General features: G+C 47.3%; 1 protein-coding gene across 11 annotated transcripts in view; it reads left to right on the top strand.

Annotated features, from left to right (window-relative positions):
- Positions 1–24,325, top strand: part of ubr4 (ubiquitin protein ligase E3 component n-recognin 4) — a 116,208-nt gene that overhangs the window by 65,356 nt on the left and 26,527 nt on the right. For 4 of the 11 annotated variants that reach the window (XM_071373188.1, XM_071373195.1, XM_071373191.1 and 1 more), the window contains exons 50-75: positions 940–972; positions 1,341–1,404; positions 1,638–1,772; positions 2,580–2,754; positions 3,724–3,855; positions 4,554–4,675; positions 4,898–5,009; positions 5,839–5,990; positions 6,721–6,898; positions 7,344–7,448; positions 8,003–8,140; positions 8,425–8,593; positions 9,975–10,071; positions 10,699–10,806; positions 12,988–13,101; positions 13,986–14,195; positions 14,544–14,693; positions 14,794–15,021; positions 15,162–15,240; positions 16,054–16,278; positions 16,544–16,712; positions 17,939–18,169; positions 20,061–20,148; positions 20,483–20,676; positions 21,154–21,393; positions 21,610–21,748. In XM_071373188.1, the coding sequence (XP_071229289.1) occupies positions 940–972; positions 1,341–1,404; positions 1,638–1,772; positions 2,580–2,754; positions 3,724–3,855; positions 4,554–4,675; positions 4,898–5,009; positions 5,839–5,990; positions 6,721–6,898; positions 7,344–7,448; positions 8,003–8,140; positions 8,425–8,593; positions 9,975–10,071; positions 10,699–10,806; positions 12,988–13,101; positions 13,986–14,195; positions 14,544–14,693; positions 14,794–15,021; positions 15,162–15,240; positions 16,054–16,278; positions 16,544–16,712; positions 17,939–18,169; positions 20,061–20,148; positions 20,483–20,676; positions 21,154–21,393; positions 21,610–21,748 (3,787 nt within the window). The remainder of the gene's footprint in view (positions 1–939; positions 973–1,340; positions 1,405–1,637; positions 1,773–2,579; positions 2,755–3,723; positions 3,856–4,553; positions 4,676–4,897; positions 5,010–5,838; positions 5,991–6,720; positions 6,899–7,343; positions 7,449–8,002; positions 8,141–8,424; positions 8,594–9,974; positions 10,072–10,698; positions 10,807–12,987; positions 13,102–13,985; positions 14,196–14,543; positions 14,694–14,793; positions 15,022–15,161; positions 15,241–16,053; positions 16,279–16,543; positions 16,713–17,938; positions 18,170–20,060; positions 20,149–20,482; positions 20,677–21,153; positions 21,394–21,609; positions 21,749–24,325) is intronic. The other 7 variants (XM_071373198.1, XM_071373197.1, XM_071373196.1 and 4 more) reach the window with 4 other exon arrangements.

Below are 24,325 nucleotides of genomic sequence, written 5' to 3'. Positions count from 1 at the left end.
CTGACCCCTCAGTCTCTCTATATATTACAGTTATCTCTCTCCTGTCCCCTCAGTCTCTCTATATATTACAGTTATCTCTCTCCGGACCCCTCTGTCTCTCTGTAATATATAGTTATCTCTCTCCTGACCCCTCAGTCTCTCTGTAATATATAGTTATCTCTCTCCTGTCCCCTCAGTCTCTCTGTAATATATAGTTATCTCTCTCCTGACCCCTCAGTCTCTCTGTAATATATCGTTATCTCTCTCCTGTCCCCTCTGTCTCTCTGTAATATATAGTTATCTCTCCTGACCCCTCAGTCTCTCTGTAATATATAGTTATCTCTCCTGACCCCTCAGTCTCTCTGTAATATATAGTTATCTCTCTCCGGACCCCTCAGTCTCTCTGTAATATATCGTTATCTCTCTCCTGTCCCCTCTGTCTCTCTGTAATATATAGTTATCTCTCCTGACCCCTCAGTCTCTCTGTAATATATAGTTATCTCTCCTGACCCCTCAGTCTCTCTGTAATATATAGTTATCTCTCTCCTGACCCCTCAGTCTCTCTGTAATATATAGTTATCTCTCTCCTGACCCCTCAGTCTCTCTGTAATATATAGTTATCTCTCTCCTGACCCCTCAGTCTCTCTGTAATATATAGTTATCTCTCTCCTGACCCCTCAGTCTCTCTGTAATATATAGTTATCTCTCTCCTGACCCCTCAGCCCATGCATTCTGTATAGTATGGTCAGACATTTAGGTGTTGGTAGTTGTGTGAGTGTGTGTTTGTTTGTCTGTCTTTGGCATGTGTGTGTGTGTCCACTGCATGGCTGCAATCATAATGGCTTGTTGTTCTGCTTCTTCCTCTGTTCACTCATTTTCTTCTTGGTTTCTTCCTGTGGTCCTCACACATTGTTTTTTTCTTTTCCTTTGCTCCCCAAAAAATACAATCAATAAAAAAAGTTGTGAAACTGAGTCCTTATCAACCTTGGACCGGTTAGTAATCGCTCTTTCTCTGCTTGTTAGCATGGTGTGTGTGTGTGTGTGTGTGTGTGTGTGTAGAGGAGAGTGTGTGTGTGTGTTTTTGTGTTTGTGAGACTGAACATGCCATGTGAAATGCACTTTTCAAAAATACCAACATTTGGATGTTTGCTCTAACGACGATGCAACTCATTATTACAAACTCATTACTACATCATGGCTTGTTCTCACGTTAAACATTGAATGGATGTTTTGATTGGTTTGTTTTTCCAATTCAATAGACGAGCTTTGACTTGATTTGAAGTTGGTTTTGATTTGATTGTTTGAAAAAATGTATTTTATTGATTTTAATTTATCAGTGAATTGACTTCTCTCTCTCTTAGGTTGGTGGTGAGCTCTCTGGAAGCACTGGAGAGCTGTTTCGCTATGGGCTCCTCCAACGAAAAGGCAAGGCCTTCACTACATCTTTCACAGAGAAAAGACGGTCTCGTTTGACACTGCACTGTTTTTTTTATTTTGTTGTTGGGTTGTCAAAATCAGGCCCACAATCCTCCATACAGTACCAATGTAGTAGTATGTTGTACACTAGACAGATACTGGAGCTGGGTGTTGTGTGGGTTTATTATAGAGCTGTATCAGACAGAAACACTAAACGTAAACGATGGTATGTGACTGTTCAGGAGAAGAACAAGGCTGCGGCTCTGGAGCTAGCCACCCTCCTCCTGTCCATGGCTACTCCCTCTGGGGTCCAGCAGCAGACCAAGGGCCTCCTGGCCAGCCTGCACACCAGCCGTACCGCCTACCACAACCACAAGGTAACTAACCGTACACACCAGCCGTACTGCCTACCACAACCACAAGGTAACTAACCCTACACACCAGCCGTACCGCCTACCACAACCACAAGGTAACTAACCATACACACCAGCCATACCACAACCACAAGGTAACTAACCATACACACCAGCCATACCACAACCACAAGGTAACTAACCATACACACCAGCCATACCACAACCACAAGGTAACTAACCATACACACCAGCCATACCGCCTACCACAACCACAAGGTAACTAACCATACACACCAGCCATACCACAACCACAAGGTAACTAACCATACACACCAGCCATACCACAACCACAAGGTAACTAACCATACACACCAGCCATACCGCCTACCACAACCACAAGGTAACTAACCGTACACACCAGCCATACCGCCTACCACAACCACAAGGTAACTAACCGTACACACCAGCCATACCGCCTACCACAACCACAAGGTAACTAACCATACACACCAGCCATACCGCCTACCACAAGGTAACTAACCCTACACACCAGCCGTACCGCCTACCACAAGGTAACTAACCATACACACCAGCCGTACCGCCTACCACAACCACAAGGTAACTAACCATACACACCAGCCGTACCGCCTACCACAACCACAAGGTAACTAACCGTGCACAAAGGACCGTGGATATCTAACGGGCCCTCGTTGAAGCCTGATGAGGTCTCCTCTTTGTGCTTAATGAATGTGAGATTACATTCACGCGTGTGTGGAACCAGACCCGCTCACCTCTCTCTCTCTCCCCCGTGATATGTCTGTCCCTTAGGACCAGTCCCTGTTGAGCAACGCCGTGCAGTGTCTGAACAGCTGTAGTCGTGACAGCAGAGACCTGGACCCTGAGTTGTTCCAGCGACTGGTCATCACGGCACGCTGCATCGCCATCATGAGACCCAGTAACCTGGTGCACTTCACTGAGACCAAACCCTCTAGTGTTGATACAGGTAACAACCTATTCACTGAGACCAGACCTTCTAGTGTTGATACAGGTAACAACCTGTTCACTGAGACCAAACCCTCTAGTATTGATACAGGTAACAACCTGTTCACTGAGACCAGACCTTCTAGTGTTGATACAGGTAACAACCTGTTCACTGAGACCAAACCCTCTAGTATTGATACAGGTAACAACCTGTTCACTGAGACCAGACCTTCTAGTGTTGATACAGGTAACAACCTATTCACTGAGACCAAACCCTCTAGTATTGATACAGGTAACAACCTATTCACTGAGACCAGACCTTCTAGTGTTGATACAGGTAACAACCTATTCACTGAGACCAAACCCTCTAGTATTGATACAGGTAACAACCTGTTCACTGAGACCAAACCCTCTAGTATTGATACAGGTAACAACCTATTCACTGAGACCAAACCCTCTAGTATTGATACAGGTAACAACCTATTCACTGAGACCAAACCTTCTAGTGTTGATACAGGTAACAACCTATTCACTGAGACCAAACCCTCTAGTATTGATACAGGTAACAACCTGTTCACTGAGACCAAACCCTCTAGTGTTGATACAGGTAACAACCTATTCACTGAGACCAAACCCTCTAGTGTTGATACAGGTAACAACCTATTCACTGAGACCAAACCCTCTAGTATTGATACAGGTAACAACCTATTCACTGAGACCAAACCTTCTAGTATTGATACAGGTAACAACCTATTCACTTAGTTTTAGATGAGTTTAGTCTGGACGCTTTAATATTGACTAGTCAGATATTCCCGTCACAAGATGAAGCCCCTCCTGTGATTTTACAGCTCTCCGTCACCACTACATATATGTCTTGTCTCCACAATCACTGTTAGTAAACAGTTTCATTTCACTGCTTCATTCAGGTCCACAATAAGAGGTCAAAGTGTACAATGTTGTAAGTGTGTGACACGCTTGTTTGTTTGTTCAGAGATGACTGAGGAGGGCCAGAAACAGATGGACAGCGAGGGATGTAACTTCATCATGCAGCTGGTCAATAACTTCTGGAAGCTCCATGCCCTCAAACCAAAGAATGCTTTCCTGGCTCCTGCCTGTCTGCCAGGTAAACTAACATGGTCTTTCCTGGCTCCCGCCTGTCTGCCAGGTAAACTATCATGGTCTTTCCTGGCTCCTGCCTGTCTGCCAGGTAAACTAACATGGTCTTTCCTGGCTCCCGCCTGTCTGCCAGGTAAACTAACATGGTCTTTCCTGGCTCCTGCCTGTCTGCCAGGTAAACTAACATGGTCTTTCCTGGCTCCTGCCTGTCTGCCAGGTAAACTAACATTGTCTTTCCTGGCTCCTGCCTGTCTGCCAGGTAAACTAACATTGTCTTTCCTGGCTCCTGTCTGTCTGCCAGGTAAACTAACATGGTCTTTCCTGGCTCCTGCCTGTCTGCCAGGTAAACTAACATTGTCTTTCCTGGCTCCTGCCTGTCTGCCAGGTAAACTAACATTGTCTTTCCTGGCTCCTGTCTGTCTGCCAGGTAAACTAACATTGTCTTTCCTGGCTCCTGCCTGTCTGCCAGGTAAACTAACATTGTCTTTCCTGGCTCCTGCCTGTCTGCCAGGTAAACTAGCAACTTCTCATAGCTGGGTAGTGTTCAGTTTGGTGATATATATATTTTCAAACCAACATTTTTGTTTTACTTCGGATTTTTGGGGGGGGGCCCACGGCATGATCTGCTGTAAAAAAAAAATAATAATAATCTGGATGTTTGTTTAGACTAATTATATGAATGTATCAATTGTTGTTCCTCTCCAGGTCTGACCCACATTGAAGCTACAGTGAACGCATTGGTGGACATCATCCATGGGTTCTGTACCTGTGAGCTGGACTACATTAACGTGGCCTCCAAGATCTACATGCAGATGCTACTGTGTCCCGTACGTTCCTCAGTTACACTTTAGACATAGACCTGTGGAAAATATATTTGCAATTGTCATTTTTTGCCGTGTTGATCCCGGATCGGCATTTTTGCCGTGTTGATCCCGGATCGGCATTTGTGCCGTGTTCAACCTTGTTTCTTTACCTAAATAGCACTTAAATGATGTAAAAAGTGTATTATAAAATCAATTTAAGTGATTGGTTCTGTTTTTGTATTACAGGACACGTCTGTTAGCTTCGCCTGTAAGCAGGCCCTGATCCGAGTGCTCCGACCCAGGAACAAACGCCGTCACGTGACTCTTCCGTCTCCCCCTCGCTCCAACACACCCATGGGTAGGTATCTCCTACCCCTGAATCAGACCAGAGCAATCTTCCTGTAGGTTTTCACTCGAATCCCAATTTGTAACTAATCTGATTCAGTTTATCAACCCAGCTAATAATTAGAATCAGGTGCGTTAGATTGAGGTTGGAATAAAAATCTGGAGGACGGGAGCTCTCCAGGAACAGGGTTGGAATGAAAACCTAGAGGACGGGAGCTCTCCAGGAACAGGGTTGGAATGAAAACCTAGAGGACGGGAGCTCTCCAGGAACAGGGTTGGAACCTAGAGGACGGGAGCTCTCCAGGAACAGGGTTGGAACCTAGAGGACGGGAGCTCTCCAGGAACAGGGTTAGAACCTAGAGGACGGGAGCTCTCCAGGAACAGGGTTGGAACCAAGAGGACGGGAGCTCTCCAGGAACAGGGTTGGAACCTAGAGGACGGGAGCTCTCCAGGAACAGGGTTAGAACCTAGAGCACGGGAGCTTTCCAGGAACAGGGTTAGAACCTAGAGGACGGGAGCTCTCCAGGAACAGGGTTGGACCAATAGAACAGCCAAAAAGTGTTTGCAAGTTAATTTCAGAACGTTATAAAAAATTAAATAAAAAACAGATGCTTTTGTTTAGACTTCTCTGTTCTTCTATATTTTAGGATAGTTTTTCAACATCTTCTGCTCTATTAATCTCTTAAAGAGTTCGGTGTGAAGGCTTGGACAAATCAGAAACCACTAAATGTTTCCATCGACACTGAGTGTTCTCCTTTCTCCCCGTTCCTCCTCTTCTCCCCGTTCCTCCTCTTCTCCCTGTTCCTCCTCTTCTCTTCTCCCTGTTCCTCCTCCTCCTCCAGGAGACAAAGACGATGATGATGAGGATGATGTTGATGACAAGATGCAGCCATCGGGGCTGACGGGAGGAGAGGGGGGCAGGCAGGAGAGTCAGGAGCAGGGTGAAGTCGACCATGGCGACTTTGAGATGGTGGTGAGTCTCTTTGAGATGGTGGTGAGTCTGGTCCAATCGCTAGTGTCCACTCCTCCTCACCCACTCCTCATACACACTGTAGTAATCTAGTGTCCACTCCTCCTCACCCACTCCTCATACACACTGTAGTAATCTAGTGTCCACTCCTCATACACACTGTAGTAATCTAGTGTCCACTCCTCATACACACTGTAGTAATCTAGTGTCCACTCCTCATACACACTGTAGTAATCTAGTGTCCACTCCTCATACTCAATCTCACATGCACAAACAGGACTCAAGTCGCATTACCACGGTAACATCCCGCTCTTGAAGGGGCAGGTGAAATTTTTTTGTCTCTGTAATATTTTTGTTAAAAGACTCAGGTCACAGAAAATGTGATTTAAACAATTTGTTTACTTCTTACTACTAATATATGTATTGTTTTAGAAACATGACAAAACATGCTCAAACGTTGTTGCTTTTATGGTATAATTTGAGGGACATTTTTTGGGGGGTTGGTAAAAAACTAAATCTGAGTGGCTGGTAGAGTTTTAAATCTACCTGCCACAGTGGCTGGTGGACCAAAAATAACATTTTAGGCCCTGCAAATAGCCATATTAACATCTGTGATATGTACAATATTTATATATATTTTTTATAAACACACCAAAATATTGTTCACGATGGAAAAATGTAAAACGTTATCTGTCCATTTTGATAGTGTTTGCTTATTGTCTGTTGTTGTCTGGTCTGTGTTATCTCTATCCAGTCTGAGTCCATGGTTCTGGAGACAGCGGAGAACGTGAACAATGGGAACCCGTCTCCCCTGGAGGCTCTTCTGGCCGGGGCCGAGGGCTTCCCCCCGATGCTGGACATCCCTCCAGACGCGGACGACGAGACCATGGTGGAGCTAGCCATCGCACTGAGTCTCCAGCAAGACCAGCAAGGTCAATACTCACTAATACCACACCATTGTGAGAGTCATACACTTGAATATTCATTTTTTTTAAATTAATACTCCAGTCCAGATAATACATATTGTGGTATATTGTGGTAATACATATCTGCCAATAAACTTTTGCCTGAAAAATAAAATAAAAAATAGCTATAATGTTTATCGACTGACTGTTTCTGTACCCTTGCTTGACATGATAGCATTGGCTAATGCTAGCATCGCCATTAGAATCTGGATCAACAAACCACTGTTTGTGTTTGGGAGTTGAGGGTTGACAACCCTGTTGTAGTTATACTATTCTAGGCTCTAGCAGCAGTGCCCTATGTCTCCAGTCTCTAGGTCTGTCAGGTCAGACTCACTGTAGCAGTGAACTGTGTTTGTGTGAAGGTTTAGCTGTGTTGAGAATGACCTTGTGGTGGTGTTATATGTTGATCCAGGCAGCAGCAGCAGTGCCCTAGGTCTCCAGTCTCTCGGCCTATCAGGTCAGGCTCCCAGCTCTTCTTCTCTGGATGCAGGCACCCTGTCAGACACCACCGCATCAGGTAATGAAGCTCATTCTACACAACAGACTACGACCGACTGTTAAATCTGTTTTAAAACACCACTCTCAGAGACGGTTTTAAGCCCCATTTGGTTCTCCATTGAAAGTGTCTTGTAGTTCAAGACTAGACTTAATCTGTGTTTGGGCAACTGGACTCAGTTTTCTGTTCCATTAACAAAAAAGCAGAATAGGGGAGGGAGGGTGTTTCTCCTGTAACAGCTGTGCTTATGCTTCTAGAGGAGGGAGGGTATTTTTTCCTGTAACAGCTGTGCTTATGCTTCTAGAGGAGGGAGGGTATTTTTTCCTGTAACAGCTGTGCTTATGCTTCTAGAGGAGGGAGGGTATTTTTCCTGTAACAGCTGTGCTTATGCTTCTAGAGGAGGGAGGGTATTTTTCCTGTAACAGTTGTGCTTCTGGAGGAGGGAGGGATTTTTTCGGTAACAGCTGTGGTTATGCTGCTTGAGGAAGGAGGGTATTTTTTCCTGTAACAGCTGTGCTTATGCTTCTAGAGGAGGGAGGGTATTTTTCCTGTAACAGCTGTGGTTATGCTTACAGCCCCAGCATCAGACGACGAGGGGAGTACGGCCGCCACGGACGGTTCTACGCTACGGACCTCTCCGGCCGAGCACGGGGGCAGCGTGGGGTCCGAGAGCGGGGGGTCTGCCATCGACTCAGTGGCAGGAGAACACAGTGGTGAGTTGACACACAGAGGAAACTGTGATGCCCTATTCAAATGTCCTTCCTAGTTATCTGATTTAGAAATGACTGGACATGTGAACGGCATGTGGCGGAGCTGTTGTGTTCATCTGTCTAATTAGTAATTATTTCAAGGAAAGGAGGCAGGAAGGATGCTCTTTTTAAGCCAAATAGAATCACAACTAATCCCTAGCCTTGTACCCACTAAACCCCTAGGTCCTAGGCACTTGGCGGAGGTCTGTTTCCTCATGTTCGTCCTCTACCCTTGTCTCTCTCTCTAGTGTCAGGCCGCAGCAGTGCGTACGGGGACACAACCGTCGAGGGCCACCCAGCAGGACCAGGTAGTGTGAGCTCCAGCACAGGTGCCATCAGCACCACCACAGCCCAGCAGGAGGGAGATGGATCGGACGGAGACGCAGAGACAGAGGGGGACATCCACACCAGCAACAGGTCAGGAACCACCGAGACACTGTGGTGGTTTGATTCTAATATGCGGTAGCAGAGAGGACACTATGACTAGGGTGGCTGGAGTCTTTGACAATTTTTAGGGCCTTCCATTGACACTGCCTGGTTTAGAGGTCCTGGATGGCAGGACGCTTGGCCCCAGTGATGTACTGGGTCGTTCGCACTACCCTCTAGTGCCTTGCGGTCGGAGGCCGAGCAGTTGCCATACCAGGCAGTGATGCAACCAGTCAGGTTGCTCTCGGTGGTGCAGCTGTAGAACATTTTGAGGATCTTGCCAAATATTTTCAGTGTGAGGAGGAATAGGTTGTCGTGCCCTCTTCACGACTGTCTTGGTGTGCTTGGACCATCTTAGTTTGTTGGTGATGTGAACACCAAGGAACTTGAAGCTCTCAACCTGCTTCACTGCAGCCCCGTCGATGAGAATAGGGGCGTTCTAGGTCTTCTTTTTCCTGTAGTCCACAATCATCTCCTTTGTCTTGATCACGTTGAGGGAGAGGTCTAATGTCCATTGCTCATGTTTTTTGGCCCAAGCAAGTCTCTTCTTATTATTGGTGTCCTTTAGTAGTGGGTTCTTCGCAACAATTTCACCATGAAGGTCTGATGTCTGTTACTTGAACTCTGTGAAGCATTTATTTGGGCTGCAATTTCTGAGGCTGGTAACTCTGAACTTATCCTCTGCAGCAGAGGTAACTCTGGGTCTTCCCTTCCTGTGGCGGTCCTCATGAGAGCCAGTTTCATCATAGAGCTTGATGGTTTTTGGACTGCACTTGAAGAAACTTTAAAAGTTCTTTACATTTTCCAGATTGACTGACGTTCATGTCAAAAAGTAATGCTGGACTGTCATTTCTCTTGGCTTATTTGAGCTGTTCTTGCCATAATATGGACTCGGTCTTTTACCAAATATGGCTATCTTCTGTATACCCCCCTACCTTGTCACAACACAACTGATTGACTCAAACACATTAATTTGTGGAGTTTCTTTCCTCCTTAACTGTTAACAAGACACACCTGTTAATTGAAATGAATTCCAGGTGACTACCTCATTAAGCTGGTTGAGAGAATGCCAAGAGTGTGCAAAGATGTCATCAAGGCAAAGGGTGGCTACTTTGAAGAATCTCATAAAATATATTTTGATTTGTTTAAACATTTTTTGGTTACTACATGATTCCATATGTGCTATTTCATAGTTTAGATGTCTTCACTATTCTACTATTCACTTCAAAATAAAGAAAAACCCTTGAATGAGTAGGGGTGTCTAAACTTTAGACTGGTCCTGCGTATCTAACCACGTCTGTTGTCTCTATGGCAACAGTGGAGTTGTTTTGGAGTGCTTTGTTTTCTGACGTCCGTCTTGTATCTGTTCCAGACTCCACATGGTGCGTCTGATGCTGCTGGAACGACTCCTACAGCACCTGCCCCAGCTGGACAGTGTAGGAGGAGTCCACGCTATCCCCTACATGCAGGTACTAGCCCCCATTTACTGTTGTACTGGCCTTTCATCCATTCAAACTTGTCCTTCTTTACTGCCAACGATTTTGCAGATACCGGCTGTTTGGGAGGATTTGGAACGATCGTGATATGTAAAAAAAAATATATATATATATGTGTTTTTACTTCCCTTTAGTTGAATGTACTGATTGGGAGGCTGTGTCGCAAATGGCACCCTGGTCAAAAGTAGTGCACTATATAGGGAATAGGGCTCTGGTCTATAGTAGTGCACTATATAGGGAATAGGGCTCTGGTCTATAGTAGTGCACTATATAGGGAATAGGGCTCTGGTCTAAAGTAGTGCACTATATAGGGAATAGGGCTCTGGTCTATAGTAGTGCACTATATAGGGAATAGGGCTCTGGTCTAAAGTAGTGCACTATATAGGGAATAGGGCTCTGGTCTATAGTAGTGCACTATAATAGGGAATATGGCTCTGGTCTAAAGTAGTGCACTATATAGGGAATAGGGCTCTGGTCTAAAGTAGTGCACTATAATAGGGCTCTGGTCTAAAGTAGTGCACTATAATAGGGAATAGGGTGCCATTTGGGACCTACACCCAGTCTTTCAGGTTATAGAGCATTCTGGTCAATGTAATGCAGGTGGTCCTGATGCTGACCTCTGACCTGGATGGAGAAGATGACAAGGACAAGGGAGCCCTGGACGACCTGCTGGCTCTACTCATCGCCGAGCTGGGCATGCACAAGAAGGTACCTACCGTGTGTGTGTGTGTGACGCCGTCATATCCTTGCTCCGTCCTCGTTTCCTCGATTCCTCTCAAAGCACATTGGAGCTTTGAGAGGAAATGGGTCAACGAGGATGAAGAAGAAAGGAATTGACGGCGAGTAACGTTTTGTCGGTCTCGTGGTAACTGACCATGAATTAACATAATCACATTTAGCATCTCCTACCTTCCACACACAGCCTACAAGCCACTGATGCAGACCTTTGGAACATCAACATTTTAAATCTAAGTCTAATAAATCCATGTAATATAGTCTACACCGTCACAATAAATATATTATTTATTTTAGACAGGTCTAAAGAAACAGGATATGAAGAAAATGTTGTCTAGAACAGAATAGGATACTCCTTATGTTAGGTCCTAAGCTGGCTGTGCCATATGGCTGTAGGCTACAGTAGTTCATTTATAATTACGTGGCATTATTTTATATTATTTTATAGTATGAAGAATACAAATGAATCAAGCTGAATAAAATAGAGAGGATATTTTCTCCAAGCGATTTGAGGGAGAGTACGCACATGCGGCTATTCTGTGTCGGTTAAAAAGAAAGAAACAGGTGTTCCTATCTGCTTAATTTAGATGTATTTATGCAACTTTAGTTCTACAAATGTCGGGCTTATATATTTAGATTTTTAATACATTGTAAGGCTGCATGATGCGTTTTTATATAATTAAATTGTTCAGGCTGCACGCACTTCATCAGTCTCTCATTCACAGTTTAACTAGCACTTGATAATATTCTCACCAGGCCTCAAATTTCCCAGTGACCAAACCCCCTTGTGTGGCCGTAATGCCACCTAAAAAAAATCCATGCCTCGTGGTCGTTGTGCCCTTTTTCTGAATATAATAATTATAAGTCCCGTCTCCCGGCTGCCAATCGCCGTGCTCCGAAGCACCTCTCACTCACATGGCTCTCTCAGTTATCTATATTTTTATGAGCCAATGCCTGTCACGTGATTGGGTACTTCTCACAGGCTGCAAGTGAAGACGGACACATCTGAGACCCTACGGCGTGCGTCCTTATCCAATTCCAAGGTGCATATTGACGATATTGGAAGAACTGTCCACATTTACTTTCCGTCAGCCAACAAGATGAGATTGTAGTCCTAACGAACAGCAAAAGCACTAGCCTAGGTCAATTTAATATCCTCCCATAGTACAAAAGTTGACCTATTCTATTATAAAGTTTTATGGTTTTATACATTTTTATGGTGAAAATTAGGCTCTACACCTGTGGTAAAACAGATTCATGTGCTTCATTCTAAGAAGTTATTTGGCCACTTTAGTTGTGATACAAACCTTATCAAACCATGGGCTAGGCTACATGAAGTGTGAGACTTTGATTTTAATAAGTTGTTTAAAAAAAGGCATACGCTGTTGTCTTACTGCACACACTAGGCATCATTCACAAGGGGTCATACATCATTCAGTGATTGGCTAATATTGTCACCCATCAGACTGTTCTTAATTAAATCTTGTCTTCACCTATACTAAATAATATGTGTGTTAAATTAGTTTTGATTTAGAATGGACCATTATCATGCACCTGTATCGAAACAGGGGCAGTGGGAAAAAAAGACATGTCATCTATGCACTTAAATAGTGAATGGAGGACACTTTCCCCCGTGGTTTATTTTCATGCCAGCCAGGTGGGATATACTCCTGTTTATAAAGAAAAGCAACGTACTTAATATTTGGAATGTTTTGAAATAAATATAGTAGGCCTACCCTATAGGAAGCTGATGGGATCCTCCTTTTTTTAATAGAGGCCATCACTCTGTTTTCTCACACAATTGCATAGCCTATAGAAATGTTGCGCAACATGAGCTCATGGGCTCTCATGAAGTGTTTGATTTTCGGTTACATTTACATTGATGTCAGAGTGATTAGAGGGACAATAGTGTTGAGTACCAGGCAGTTAAAAAGTTTGTTAGACTACTGTTAGACTACTAATGACCAGCAGCAGCATCAGAGCGCAGTTTTTGGAGAAGCCTAGTTATCGTGACTAAACGGTCACCTGTAATTTGACTTGTGACCACCAGTGTGGCGGTAATATGGTCACCGAAACAGCCTTGGTGTGTGTGTGTGTCCCTTTTTCATTGTCCATTCTCTCACCCCCTTTTTTTGGGGGGTTTTTCTCCTCCAGGACGTGTCCAAGAAGAACGAGCGCAGCCCCATCAACGAGGTCCATCTGGTCATCATGAGATTGCTCTCTGTGTTCATGTCCAGAACCAAGTCTGGATCTAAGTCTTCCTCTGAGGTACGGGCTTTCCTCTCCTCCAATATTTACTAAAAATTTAATTCATAATTTTCTATATTGACCAGAAGAGTAAATTATATTCAGTCACTCATGGAGGACAATGAAGTAGATTTAAAAAATGCTTTTATTAAAGCTGCAATATGACCGAATTCACATAGAAATGTGAGTTATAGATCTGTCATTCTCATTGAAAGCACGTCTTAAGTGGTAGAGATCTGTGATATTTCTATGCTTCCTCTCTTAAAGATGCACAGTGCAGAAATCACTCCTCCATTTCCTGGTTGCTACAATTCTAACAGTTCACCTAATTTCAGTTTATGACAAAACAGGCAATGTGTATAGTACAGAGAATCATTGTACCATCTAAACCTGCTGTGAAATATATTTTCCATAACCAAGAATATTGTTTGAAGCTGGTGTACAAAACCGAAAGTAAAAGACGTATAGAGTTAGGTCACATAGAACACATCCACCGCTTCTTAGACTTGCTTTCAATGAGAATAACAGATCTATAACACATTTCTATGTGAATTTGGTCGGGTCACCCAAAATGTTACATATTGCAGATTTCAGTTTTGATTTTGTGTCTTTTTACTTTCAGTTTTGAAAATATATTTCACAGCGGTTTGGGTGGTACAATGATTTCCTACACTGCCTGTTTTGTCACATAAACTGAAATTAGGCAAACTATTAGAATTTTAGCAACCAGGAAATGGCGGAGTGATGTCTGCATATTGCTCCTTTTAAGTGACACATTTCAGCGTGATGCCTTCGTTAGGGTTTTACAGACAGAAAACAGAGGCTCTTCTACCTTTCAAAATGGCCTCCTATGGAATTTTATGTTGATCTGTTGTAAGTTTTCCTGATCACATCCCCTTCTCCAGTCGTCCTCTCTGATATCCAACGCCACGGCCACAGCCCTGCTCAGTCAGGGGGCGATAGACTACTGTCTCCACGTCCTCAAGTCTCTGCTGGAGTTCTGGAAGAGCCAGCAGGAAGAGGAGGAGTCTGTGGCAGCCTCCCAGCTCCTCAAACCTCACACCTCCTCCTCTCCTCCAGACATGAGCCCCTTCTTCCTGAGGCAGTACGTCAAGGTAAGAGGAAACCCCATCCCCGATTTCCAAAAACGTAATCTTGTTGAGTGCAGCCCACAAACTGGTTTTGCACGGACTTTGTTTCAGCATGTTGAGGGGATCAGTTGGAGCAACACTGGTGCTGAATGGGTCATCTTGATCACATAATGAATAGATATTTGGGATACAAGGTGATTGGTAGACACTGTGTTCCTGTGTGTCTATTTACTTAATGTATGTTCTCTCCTGTCTCTCTCTCCTCTCGCTCTCTCCTGTCTCTCCTGTCGCTCTCTCCTGTCGCTCTCTCCTGTCGCTCTCTCCTCTCGCTGTCTCCTCTCGCTGTCTCCTGTCTCTCTCTCTCTTTCTCAGGGTCATGCTGCTGATGTGTTTGAGGCCTACTCCCAACTTCTGACTGAGATGGTTCTGAGATTACCTTATCAGATCAAGAAGATCGCTGACACCAACCCCCGCATCCCGCCTCCCGTCTTCGACCACTCCTGGTTCTACTTCCTGTCTGAGGTACATGATCTCACACACTTTTTCTCTGTGTCTCTCCCACTAGTTCGTTCGCTCACACACCCTTAACACCCCTTTCTACCATCTATGTTTGCCTGCGTAGTACCTGATGATTCAACAGACGCCCTTCGTGAGACGCCAGGTCAGGAAGCTGCTCCTGTTCATCTGTGGTTCTAAGGAGAAGTACCGTCAGCTCCGGGACCTGCACACGCTGGACTCTCACGTCCGCGGCATCAAGAAACTCCTGGAAGAACAGGGCATCTTCCTCCGCGCCGGCGTCGTCACGGCAACCTCCGGCTCCGCCCTGCAGTACGACACGCTCATTAGTCTGGTGAGTGTCTACATCTGTCTTAAGAAAAAAACTTTTTTTATTTTTATTAATCCACAATACCTCAGTCTTACATCTTTAAAAAAATATATATATTTTTGCGACTTGTTCTTGTACTTGAGTTTCTCTGTTTTTGTCAACAGATGGAGCACCTGAAGGCCTGTGCTGAGATAGCAACCCAGAGGACCATCAACTGGCAGAAGTTCTGTATGAAGGATGACTGTAAGTTAGGGTTAGGGTCAGAAGTTCTGTATGAAGGATGACTGTAAGTTAGGGTCAGAAGTTCTGTATGAAGGATGACTGTAAGTTAGGGTTAGGGTCAGAAGTTCTGTATGAAGGATAACCCGGGTAGCCTTTATGCCTCAAGTGTGAGTTTCTTGAAGTGTAACTCTATCCTTTTGCTGTTATCGAGCCAAGCCAATCTGTGCTCTACTGCGAGAGTTTCAGTTGGCATGGATGAGTTAGTTTGTCTTTTTAACTCTCCCCCACTCCCCTCTCTCTCTCTCTCTCCCCCACTCCCCTCTCTCTCTCTCCTCCCCTCTCTCTCTCTCCCCCACTCCCCTCTCTCTCTCTCCCCCACTCCCCTCTCTCTCTCTCCCCCACTCCCCTCTCTCTCTCTCCCCCACTCCCCTCTCTCTCTCTCCCCCACTCACCTCTCTCTCTCTCCCCCACTCCCCTCTCTCTCTCTCCCCCACTCACCTCTCTCTCTCTCTCCCCCACTCACCTCTCTCTCTCTCCCCCACTCACCTCTCTCTCTCTCCCCCACTCACCTCTCTCTCTCTCCCCCACTCACCTCTCTCTCTCTCCCCCACTCACCTCTCTCTCTCTCCCCCACTCACCTCTCTCTCTCTCCCCCACTCACCTCTCTCTCTCTCCCCCACTCACCTCTCTCTCTCTCCCCCACTCACCTCTCTCTCTCTCCCCCACTCACCTCTCTCTCTCTCCCCCACTCACCTCTCTCTCTCTCCCCCACTCACCTCTCTCTCTCTCCCCCACTCACCTCTCTCTCTCTCCCCCACTCACCTCTCTCTCCAGCCATACTGTACTTCCTACTACAGGTCAGCTTCCTGGTGGATGAGGGAGTGTCTCCGGTGCTCCTCCAGCTGCTATCCTGTGCTCTGTGTGGCAGCAAGGTCCTGGCTTCCTCTTCCTCCTCCTCTTCCTCCGGAGGAGGGTCTGGGGGCACTGGGACTCAGTCCTCTCAGAGCAAGTCCTCAAGCAAGAAGAGCAAGAAGGAGGACAAGGAGAAAGACAAAGAAGGTGAGGAGAGAGACACGAGAGTTCATCATATTATAACCTGGCTTACTTAAAAAATAATTATGCCTGTATATTGTTGAAAATGTGTTGATTTGTTTTAAAGTCTTTCGATCGTTAGAAAATGATTGCGTTAATGTTTTTATCCTTGAAAACATTTCATTTGTTGTACCTTTTGAGAAACAGACTTGCTACTGTAGTCTGAAGTTTGTTTTGTGTCTGTGTGTTCTAAGCAAGTCTTCCTCTAAAATGTTGTTGTCTTCTCCTCCAGGTGACGGTGTGGGAAGCCAGGAGGACCAGCTGTGTACTGCTCTGGTCTCTCAGCTCAACAAGTTTGCCGACAAAGAGACTCTCATCCAGTTCCTCCGCTGCTTCCTGCTCGAGTCCAACTCCTCCGCCGTGCGCTGGCAAGCCCACTGTCTCGCACTGCATATCTACAGGTATGTACGTACACTACATAAAGGTGCAGTAGTACACACTAGTGCGATTTAACCGCCATTTTGTATTATTATTTGTGGGGTTATTAAACAACTAATTGTCCGTTCAATAACTTGAATTCCATTTAGTTTGGTTTCTTTGTGAAGCCAACTCGCCGTTTCTGTAGAGAGAAATCAAATCATTCACGAGCGAAATCAACTGAACTATATGGGACGCTGGGCCGAAGGGAGTTGTAGTTTTCATTATGCAAATATTTAACCTAGTTCAGTGCAGAAATTTGTTAAATAACTACAATGACCATAATCCATTGCACCAGTTTTTTTTTTCAGCTCAGGTAGAGATGGATAGACTTTTACGCCTGCTAAGTTAGGATAGATGTACGCAGACTGCATAGACAGCATGAAAGAGGAAGGTACACAACACAACGACGTGAGAGAGGGAATAGAGACAGTTCGTGATAGGCGTGCCTCATCTACTTTGAAGAACTACTAGTCAAATGATTGTCAGACAGCCGGGCAGCTAGCCGGGCAGCTAGCCGGGCAGCTAGCCGGGCAGCTAGCCGGGCAGCTAGATAGGATGGCTAAAGACCGAGCAGTATGAGGAGTAGAAAGATGACGCTGGCTGCTAATGTTAAGATGTTGACTTTAAGAAATCAAAACTAATAAAGCCATCAGATACAAACTAAGTCATATACACAACTGAAATAGTGGCGTAATTATTTTTCTATTGATGTCTACCAAATATGGACCTGACACAGACTATAGAATATTTTCAATGTTTTGGCAATTCAATGTTCACTATTTTTGGCTGTGGAATTTCCATTAAAAAGGGGAAAAAATATATTTTACAAACATAATATTATTTTATATTGAAACCAAACCGACCTAGAAAAGCACTCAGCACTAGTACACACACATTAGCCTAGTAAAAGGTATCTGTTGTAACAGTTAAATGAGCAGGCCCTCATTCAATGGGCAGGCCTTACGTCATTCAATGAGCGGGCCCTCCTTCATTCAATGAGCAGGCCCTCCTTCATTCTAGACAATGCCTGAACCTAGAGAGCTGCCTAGACACCATGGTTTTCTGCCAGTTTCTTGAAGTATGTTTTTCATGCTTGGGTGGTCAGAAAAGACTGTTGCAAGGACTACAATATCTTACACCGTCAACAACTACAACTTTGTCAATACTTACCTCCAAAGCTACAACCATATTTCCTCTCCCTCTGTAGGAACTCCAGTAAGTCTCAGCAGGAGCTGTTGTTGGACCTGACCTGGGCCATCTGGCCAGAGCTGCCCGCCTACGGACGGAAGGCCGCTCAGTTTGTAGACCTGCTCGGCTACTTTTCCCTGAAGACCCCCCAGACTGAGAAGAAGTTAAAGGAGTATTCCCAGAAAGCTGTGGAAATCCTGAGGACCCAGAACCACATCCTGACCACCCACCCCAACTCTAACATCTACAGGTACGACTGAGTACAGACCCAAACTATCCATTACCCTGATATGGCTGTAGCCTCTGTTCACCCTGATCAAATCAAATCAAGTTTATTTTATATAGCCCTTCGTACATCAGCTAATATCTCGAAGTGCTGTACAGAAACCCAGCCTAAAACCCCAAACAGCAAGCAATGCAGGTGTAGAAGCACGGTGGCTAGGGAAAACTCCCTAGAAAGGCCTGATATGGCTGTAGCAGCCTCCGGTCACCCTGATATGGCTGTAGCCTCCGGTCACCCTGATATGGCTGTAGCCTCCGGTCACCCTGATATGGCTGTAGCCTCTGGTCACCCTGATATGGCTGTAGCCTCTGGTCACCCTGATATGGCTGTAGCCTCCATCACCCTGATATGGCTGTAGCCTCCGGTCACCCTGATATGGCTGTAGCCTCCATCACCTTGATATGGCTGTAGCCTCCGGTCACCCTGATATGGCTGTAGCCTCTGGTCACCCTGATATGGCTGTAGCCTCTGGTCACCCTGATATGGCTGTAGCCTCTGGTCACCCTGATATGGCTGTAGCCTCCGGTCACCCTGATATGGCTGTAGCAGCCTCTGGTCACCCTGATATGGCTGTAGCAGCCTCTGGTCACCCTGATATGGCTGTAGCAGCCTCTGGTCACCCTGATATGGCTGTAGCAGCCTCTGGTCACCCTGATATGGCTGTAGCCTCCGGTCACCCTGATATGGCTGTAGCCTCCGGTCACCCTGATATGGCTGTAGCCTCCGGTCACCCTGATATGGCTGTAGCCTCCGGTCACCCTGATATGGCTGTAGCAGCCTCTGGTCACCCTGATATGGCTGTAGCAGCCTCCGGTCACCCTGATATGGCTGTAGCAGCCTCTGGTCACCCTGATATGGCTGTAGCAGCCTCTGGTCACCCTGATATGGCTGTAGCCTCTGTTCACCCTGATATGGCTGTAGCCTCCATTACCCTGATATGGCTGTAGCAGCCTCCGGTCACCCTGATATGGCCGTAGCAGCCTCCGGTCACCCTGATATGGCCGTAGCAGCCTCCGGTCACCCTGATATGGCTGTAGCAGCCTCCGGTCACCCTGATATGGCTGTAGCAGCCTCCGGTCACCCTGATATGGCTGTAGCCTCCGGTCACCCTGATATGGCTGTAGCCTCTGGTCACCCTGATATGGCTGTAGCAGCCTCTGGTCACCCTGATATGGCTGTAGCAGCCTCTGGTCACCCTGATATGGCTGTAGCCTCTGGTCACCCTGATATGGCTGTAGCCTCCGGTCACCCTGATATGGCTGTAGCCTCCGGTCACCCTGATATGGCTGTAGCCTCTGTTCACCCTGATATGGCTGTAGCCTCCATTACCCTGATATGGCTGTAGCAGCCTCCGGTCACCCTGATATGGCTGTAGCAGCCTCCGGTCACCCTGATATGGCTGTAGCAGCCTCCGGTCACCCTGATATGGCCGTATCAGCCTCCGGTCACCCTGATATGGCTGTAGCAGCCTCCGGTCACCCTGATATGGCTGTAGCAGCCTCCGGTCACCCTGATATGGCCGTAGCAGCCTCCGGTCACCCTGATATGGCCGTAGCAGCCTCCGGTCACCCTGATATGGCTGTAGCAGCCTCCGGTCACCTTACTAGTGGAGACTACTGCTGCAGTATATTTAACTATAGGTTTCCCTTGCAAAATAAATAGGTTTTATCTCAAGACTAACCAGTTTTTAAATAATGGTTAAATTAAATATATCAAACTAGCTTCCACAGCTGTTTGTCTCCATGTTTTGTTTCTTATTGAAATATTAACCGTGTCTGTCTGTGCTGCAGTACCCTGTCAGGCCTGGTGGAGTTTGATTTAAGGTACTAACCATATCTCTTGTCTGTCTGTGCTGCAGTACCCTGTCAGGCCTGGTGGAGTTTGATGGTTTCTACCTGGAGAGTGATCCCTGTCTAGTGTGCAACAACCCTGAAGTGCCCTTCTCTGTAAGTAGAGCCTAACGCTGCTTCCCAATTCTCCACACTTCCCACAAAGCGTGCACTTGCGCAGTTCCCTCTCATAAGAAGACTGGACTAGTGTAAGTAATGTTTGGAGGGGGTGGGGGGGGTAACTCCCTGTGGGCCATGATAGCACCAATCCATTACTATTAAATGCATGAGAGGGAGGGATCAAACACACACTTCTGGCTGAAGCGTATTGAATCGAATCTGTGTTCATTCCATTGATAGAGAAGGCACAGCTTTCCCATCTTCTATGTATCCAATACTCATTCTCTCTCTCTCTGTCTCTCTGTGTCTCTGTCTCTCTCTGTCTCCTCAGAACATCAAGCTGTCGTCCATTAAGGTGGACACTAGATACACTACTACCCAGCAGGTAGTGAAGCTGATCAGTAGCCACACCATCAGTAAGGTGACGGTGAAGATAGGAGACCTGAAGAGAACCAAGATGGTCCGGACCATCAGCCTCTACTACAACAACAGGACCGTACAGGCCATCGTAGAGCTCAAGAACAAGTGAGTTTATACCCTGAACGTAGTGTGTTTTTGTTCGCCTGTTCGCCTGTTCGCCTGTTCGCCTGTTAGCCTGTTAGCCTGTTAGCCTGTTCGCCTGTTAGCCTGTTTTGTATGACCGTAGGAGTTGGCAAGACGGAACAAATAGATCTGGGACCGGGCTAATCTGTCGTTCTTATTTAAATATCTGGCTTCGACAACGATATGGTACAGTATCAATAGTCGATATTCAATAGATTAGATTTATCACCAGATTTTATTCCATTCAATGCGATACAAATCAACAACACAGACAGCTAACTGTATACTGAAAACAGAGAGAGCTTTATCGATGAACCGTTCCGGGCCTAGTTCTGTCTTAATTCTGTATGAATGGAATCAGTCTAAATGGATCTGCAGCGTGTAGTCTTTTTTAAATATTTTATCTTCTTATATATATATATATCTATATAAAATGTACCTCTATCTGCCTCTACCCAGACCTGCCCGTTGGCACAAGGCCAAGAAGGTCCAACTGACTCCAGGTCAGACAGAGGTCAAAATCGACCTGCCGCTGCCTATCGTGGCGTCCAACCTCATGATCGAGTTCTCCGACTTCTACGAGAACTACCAGGCCTCCAGCGAGACGCTCCAGTGCCCGCGGTGCTCTGCCTCCGTGCCCGCCAACCCTGGCGTCTGTGGCAACTGTGGAGAAAACGTCTACCAGTGCCACAAGTGCAGGTAGCTACCCAGTAGACTTGAGGCCATCGATGCCTGAAATATTTAATTTGTTATATTATGGCTTACTTGAATAGGGACAGATCTGAGTAACCAAATCATTGAAATGCCCTTATTGATTAGTCCTATCGGGTACACACTTCACGTCTTAAAGTGGGACACTTATTTTTGGTGTTACTGATGCTGATTTGAATGTGGTTCTTTATCTTCCTCCTCCAGGTCCATTAATTATGATGAGAAGGATCCCTTCCTGTGCAACGCCTGTGGTTTCTGTAAATACGCCCGCTTTGACTTCATGTTGTACACCAAGCCCTGCTGTGCTGTGGACCCAATCGAGACCGAGGAGGACAGGAAGAAGGTGAACACATTTAGTTTTATTGGGACATTCTCAAACTAATTCTTAGTGATGTGTGACAGGGGTTAGCTATATTTTTCAACCCGAACCCAACCCTGACACACAGTTAAAAAAACATTCCAGACTTTCTCTGTCCTGGTCACATCCCTCTGGTTGCCCTGGTCACATCCCTCTGGTTGCCCTGGTCACATCCCTCTGGTTGCCCTGGTCACATCCCTCTGGTTGCCCTGGTCCACATCCCTCTGGTTGCCCTGGTCCACATCCCTCTGGTTGCCCTGGTCCACATCCCTCTGGTTGCCCTGGTCACATCCCTCTGGTTGCCCTGGTCCACATCCCTCTGGTTGCCCTGGTCCACATCCCTCTGGTTGCCCTGGTCCACATCCCTCTGGTTGCCCTGGTCACATCCCTCTGGTTGCCCTGGTCCACATCCCTCTGGTTGCCCTGGTCACATCCCTCTGGTTGCCCTGGTCACATCCCTCTGGTTGCCCTGGTCACATCCCTCTGGTTGCCCTGGTCACATCCCTCTGGTTGCCCTGGTCACATCCCTCTGGTTGCTCCTGGTCACATCCCTCTGGTTGCTCCTGGTCACATCCCTCTGGTTGCTCCTGGTCACATCCCTCTGGTTGCTCCTGGTCACATCCCTCTGGTTGCTCCTGGTCACATCCCTCTGGTTGCTCCTGGTCACATCCCTCTGGTTGCTCCTGGTCACATCCCTCTGGTTGCTCCTGGTCACATCCCTCTGGTTGCTCCTGGTCACATCCCTCTGGTTGCTCCTGGTCACATCCCTCTGGTTGCTCCTGGTCACATCCCTCTGGTTGCTCCTGGTCACATCCCTCTGGTTGCTCCTGGTCACATCCCTCTGGTTGCTCCTGGTCACATCCCTCTGGTTGCTCCTGGTCACATCCCTCTGGTTGCTCCTGGTCACATCCCTCTGGTTGCTCCTGGTCACATCCCTCTGGTTGCTCCTGGTCACATCCCTCTGGTCGCTCCTGGTCACATCCCTCTGGTCGCTCCTGGTCACATCCCTCTGGTCGCTCCTGGTCACATCCCTCTGGTCACATCCCTCTGGTCACATCCCTCTGGTCACATCCCTCTGGTCACATCCCTCTGGTCACATCCCTCTGGTCACATCCCTCTGGTCACACCCCTCTGGTCACACCCCTCTGGTCACATCCCTCTGGTCACATCCCTCTGGTCACATCCCTCTGGTCACATCCCTCTGGTTGCCCTGGTCACATCCCTCTGGTCACATCCCTCTGGTTGCCCTGGTCACACCTCTCTGGTTGTCCTGGTCACACCTCTCTGGTTGTCCTGGTCACACCTCTCTGGTTGCCCTGGTCACATCCCTCTGGTTGCCCTGGTCACATCCCTCTGGTTGCCCTGGTCACATCCCTCTGGGTGGTCCTGGTCACATCCCTCTGGGTGGCCCTGGTCCACATCCCTCTGGGTGGCCCTGGTCCACATCCCTCTGGTGGCCCTGGTCCACATCCCTCTGGTGGCCCTGGTCCACATCCCTCTGGTGGCCCTGGTCCACATCCCTCTGGTGGCCCTGGTCCACATCCCTCTGGTGGCCCTGGTCCACATCCCTCTGGTGGCCCTGGTCACATCCCTCTGGTGGTCCTGGTCACATCCCTCTGGTGGCCCTGGTCACATCCCTCTGGTGGTCCTGGTCACATCCCTCTGGTTGCCCTGGTCACATCCCTCTGGTGGCCCTGGTCCACATCCCTCTGGTTGCTCCTGGTCACATCCCTCTGGTGGCCCTGGTCCACATCCCTCTGGTTGCTCCTGGTCCACATCCCTCTGGTTGCTCCTGGTCACATCCCTCTGGTTGCTCCTGGTCACATCCCTCTGGTTGCTCCTGGTCACATCCCTCTGGTTGCTCCTGGTCACATCCCTCTGGTTGCTCCTGGTCACATCCCTCTGGTTGCTCCTGGTCACATCCCTCTGGTTGCTCCTGGTCACATCCCTCTGGTCACATCCCTCTGGTCACATCCCTCTGGTCACATCCCTCTGGTCACATCCCTCTGGTCACATCCCTCTGGTTGCCCTGGTCACATCCCTCTGGTCACATCCCTCTGGTCACATCCCTCTGGTCACATCCCTCTGGTCACATCCCTCTGGGTGGCCCTGGTCACATCCCTCTGGGTGGCCCTGGTCACATCCCTCTGGGTGGCCCTGGTCACATCCCTCTGGGTGGCCCTGGTCACATCCCTCTGGGTGGCCCTGGTCCACATCCCTCTGGGTGGCCCTGGTCCACATCCCTCTGGGTGGCCCTGGTCCACATCCCTCTGGGTGGCCCTGGTCCACATCCCTCTGGGTGGCCCTGGTCCACATCCCTCTGGGTGGCCCTGGTCCACATCCCTCTGGTGGCCCTGGTCCACATCCCTCTGGTGGTCCTGGTCACATCCCTCTGGTGGTCCTGGTCACATCCCTCTGGGTGGCCCTGGTCACATCCCTCTGGTCACATCCCTCTGGTTGTCCTGGTCACATCCCTCTGGTTGCCCTGGTCACAACCCTCTGGTTGTCCTGGTCACATCCCTGTCACCGCTCTAACAAGAAACATAGAACCTTCCTTCCCAC

This window comes from Salvelinus alpinus, chromosome 28 (genome assembly GCF_045679555.1).
Source record: "Salvelinus alpinus chromosome 28, SLU_Salpinus.1, whole genome shotgun sequence".
In the NCBI taxonomy this organism is placed as follows: domain Eukaryota; kingdom Metazoa; phylum Chordata; class Actinopteri; order Salmoniformes; family Salmonidae; genus Salvelinus; species Salvelinus alpinus.
The sequence above is the reverse complement of the archived record's forward strand: the minus strand, read 5'-3'. Positions and strand labels throughout refer to the sequence as shown.